This window comes from Petromyzon marinus, unplaced genomic scaffold (genome assembly GCF_048934315.1).
Source record: "Petromyzon marinus isolate PM22_M1 ecotype Great Lakes invasive population unplaced genomic scaffold, UKy_Petmar_22M1.pri1.0 PM_G_Scaffold_4, whole genome shotgun sequence".
NCBI classification, from domain to species: Eukaryota; Metazoa; Chordata; class Hyperoartia; order Petromyzontiformes; family Petromyzontidae; genus Petromyzon; species Petromyzon marinus.
In genome coordinates, this window is record NW_027422983.1 from 709036 (window position 1) to 712937 (window position 3902).

At 43.3% G+C, this 3902-nt stretch overlaps 1 protein-coding gene across 1 annotated transcript; it reads left to right on the top strand.

Annotated features, from left to right (window-relative positions):
• The first annotated feature begins 1918 nt into the window (after positions 1-1918).
• LOC142916524 (uncharacterized) lies at positions 1919-3148 on the top strand. Its single transcript, XM_076061654.1, has one exon. It carries the CDS (start codon positions 1919-1921, stop codon positions 3062-3064), a length of 1146 nt encoding a protein of 381 aa, XP_075917769.1. The 3' UTR covers positions 3065-3148.
• Positions 3149-3902: the final 754 nt, after the last annotated feature.

The window sequence follows — 3902 nt, forward strand, 5'->3', positions numbered from 1 at the left end:
GTTGTTGTTATTTGACTTGCATCCCACTGGGATTTTTGCACACAGAGTTGGTGTACGGTGCTATTTCAGGAATATTTTGATATTTTTTTCCTGTATTTTCTGTTTGCACAGTCACATAATCATTTTAAGATGTTTTCTTGTTCATGTTTTTTGTTTGTTGCGGTTGCACCCGATTCAAGAGCCGAATGGCTCACAGGGCTATACCAAATAAATGAACAAATGAACTAAAATGAACTAATATCGAAATGAACATTAACATAATTTATTCAAACTCTAATTTATTTATTTACGGAGAAGCTCATTGTGGGAGGAGCGTGTCCCGTTCCCCGGAAGTGACGTCATGTCACCTGCTGCCGCGTGACGTCACGAGGTAACAGGAAGCTATCGCTTCCTGCACTGAAATCCGAGGTGAGAAATTCTCATTGCGATTGTGGTTGTTGTGGTGGTGGTGGTTGTTGTTGTTTACCAAGGTAGAGCCTCGCTCTCTCTCGTAGGGATGTCAGTTGAGTAGCAGCGAGCATGGGAATCGATGTCCAGGTTGGAACTTTACAACGCGGGCCTAGCCACGCGGGGCCTTGCCTCCTGCCCTCGCCTGATTGCGTTTACTTTAATTATCTCTCTTAAGTTTAATTTGTCTTCACCCGGCTCGCCACTTTGTAACTTTGTTTTATTGTAAATATTCATGCAGTTTTTATTTTTTTCACCAGGCCAAGCCCGCTTGAGCTGCTATACCGCTCTTGTTATCAGAAGCGACCTGCCCACAACAACACAAGGTGAGGCTTTGTCAACGTGTGTGAATGTTTTTACTTAAAACTTTGGTGACTGCAGGAATTAATATTGTTGGTTCTTTCGGTAAAGTCACGTAGATAGAAAATTAAATATAACAATAAAATAAATGAATAATTCCAAATAAAGAAAAGCAACTCACGTCGTTTTGATCGCAAAACAAGTAGTCTTTATTTAATGTAATTGTATTATCTGTTATTGTTATTTTCTATCTACGTAACTTTACCGAAAGAAACAAGAATACGTGTGTCAATGTCTATCGGTCAAAGACGCTAAACGGAGTGACGCGCAAACTCCAAATATACAGCAGGCGTCAGGGTCGGGATCGAACCCACGACTTCCTGTATACCAGGTGAGGTAGTTAACATCTCACCACGGAGAGAGACACGCAAACTCCAGTTAGCCTCGGCTGTGTTCGCTTATCCTCAATTAATTACTTGGTGGAGTTAGGAAGCATTCATGCCAAGCAGATGAAGGTGGCCAGGCATGATTCTAGACACGCCACCGCCTGATTACCCAGTGACAGTGTACAGTTTGTGTTTGCAGTAACGTCTATTAACTCTGTTGAACACGGAGGTTATAGCGTAACAATAGTTTATTTTTGTTTTCCTCTGGAACTCTTTGTAAGAAAGGAAACAGGAAGTTAACACAGCACACACATTCAGCTGAAGTCGGAACTGTTCATCCCAGCATTTAAGGACATCTGAGCCTGGATTCACACCTCTAAGTTGCGATTGAACGTTAATTTATGCATTTCTGCATAACACAAATAGTATTATTTTAAACACCATTTGCTATGTCAGCTGAATTTAGCTCTCATAAATATTCCTTTTGAAGCCAGACAGCTGAAATTGTGTGCTCGGAGTTTTGGGTGAACATTCATTTTGAAGATACGAGGGCTTCCAGACATGTTTATAACCATTTGCCCTCTCATTGTGTGCCATTACAGCCCGTGTGATGAAGTTGGGACACTTTTCCACTATATCATGAATATATGACTAAGTATAGACGTGTAAGTCACGTGTTACTGTGTATATATGCTTTCCTCTGTGCATCGATACTGACGTGTAGATGGTGTGGATATTCTTTTTTTTATGTCTGCAGCTGACGCTTCCTCTGCAGAATTGGTCTGATGGAGCAAAGCCACTCAGCGCAGCTCGGTACGACAAGTCAACAATGCGACCAGCGTGCATACAGCACGGACCGGACTGGAAATCTGACACGGCACCAGAGAAGTCACACAGGAGAGAAACCCTTCAAATGTACTGTGTGTAACAAGGCATTTGCATGGCCATCAGTTTTTCAGAACCACCAGAGAACACACACGGGAGAGAAACCCTTCAGGTGCACGATGTGCGGGATGGCGTTTACACAGTCATGTAATCTTGTAACACACCAGAGAACACACACGGGAGAGAAACCCTTCAAGTGCAGTGTGTGTGGGAAGGCATTTTCATGGTCATCTGCTCTTAAAAAACACCAGAGAACACACACAGGAGAGAAACCCTTCAAGTGTACTCTGTGCGGCAAGGCGTTTTCAGATTCATGCCATCTTGTAACACACCAGAGAACACACACGGGAAAGAAACCCTTCAAGTGCAGTGTGTGTGGGAAGGCATTTGCACAGTCATCTGCTCTTGTAGAACACCAGAGAACACACACGGGAGAGAAACCCTTCAGGTGCACAATGTGCGGGATGGCGTTTACACAGTCATATAATCTCGTAATACACCAGAGAACACACACGGGAGAGAAACCCTTCAAGTGCAGTGTTTGTGGGAAGGCGTTTTCATGGTCATCTACTCTTAAAACACACCAGAGAACACACACGGGAGAGAAACCTTTCAGGTGCACTCTGTGCGGGAAGGCGTTTGCACGTTCATCAAATCTTGAAGTACACCAGAGAACACACACAGGAGAGAAACCCTTCAAGTGCAGTGTGTGCGGGAAGGCATTTGCACGTTCATCAACTCTTCAAGTACACCAGAGAACACAGCATCAGAAGATCCACAAGGAGTGTAGTCTGAAATCAGCTTGTGAAAGTCAAAGTGCCACAATAAGCCCATCCCTCATGAAACATGAACCGGAAGAAAATCCCAGCTTGGACACTTTTAAAGGTATCGAGGTGAAATATGAAGAGGTGATGGTGAAATGTGAAGAGGTGATGGTGAAATGTGAAGAAGTGATGAGCGAAGAAGTGATGGTAAAATGTGAAGATGAAGGTTCAACTCCAAAATGGGACCTTCACATTGTAAAGCAGGAGGAGAATTCTGACTGAGGCAGAGCGAGGCAACTCCCAGCAGTTTGTGGAAGTGGAGGTGTGGGTGGACTTACTCCTAGACAATACAAAGTCAAGTGGAGACTCGGCAGATGTGTAAGCTTGATATGATGTTGCTCCAATAGATGCACCTTTGTCACAGGCCTTTAATGACAGGAATGTGAAGTTGAACACTTTGTGGGCCCGTGGGTTGGGTAGATCTCTAACCAGGAGCAAGAGCCAATAAGCTCCCAAGCATTCACTATGTTATAATAATTGCTTTTACATGGTGCTTGCTTAATCGCCTCAGCAACTCGGAGTTTTGTATCTCATCTCAAACACTCGAAGAGCATCCCCAAGTAGCAGCTGCCCCTGTGTGGCACAAGGTGGTGGCCCTGCACCGGCCTGCATGTGGACAAGAGCCTGTCAGTAGGGGGCGATGATTGATGCGTCATCTCAGTTGTGTAGTTTGTAGGTAATGCTTAGAATTTGCTACATTTTCACTCAGACGCCAGCATGCAATGGCCTACTCGTTTTGAATGACACAATAGTATGTTTTACATACACTGTGAAGCAGACTGCAACTTTTTTTTAAAAGCTTCTTGTTAATACGATGTAACGTGATGCAGTATATTTCACTGAAGTAATCCAATTTTGTTAATATGCCTGTCAATAATTTAGAATGAATTCTTGTTTGATTTTGTGCATACTTGTAACATTTGATCTGTAAGGGTCAAACATTGAATAAGTGATGTTAGGACAAAGTGTGCGTGTCTGTTTGGAAGTAACCTGTACAGAGAACTCAGGTGAGACCCGTTGTTCTTGTGATACAGGTCAAATGGTGTTTTTGTGTTTTCAG

Coding starts and splice junctions, on each gene's coding strand:
- LOC142916524 (XM_076061654.1), top strand. CDS start 1,919: ATGGAGCAAAGCCACTCAGCGCAGCTCGGTACGACAAGTCAACAATGC.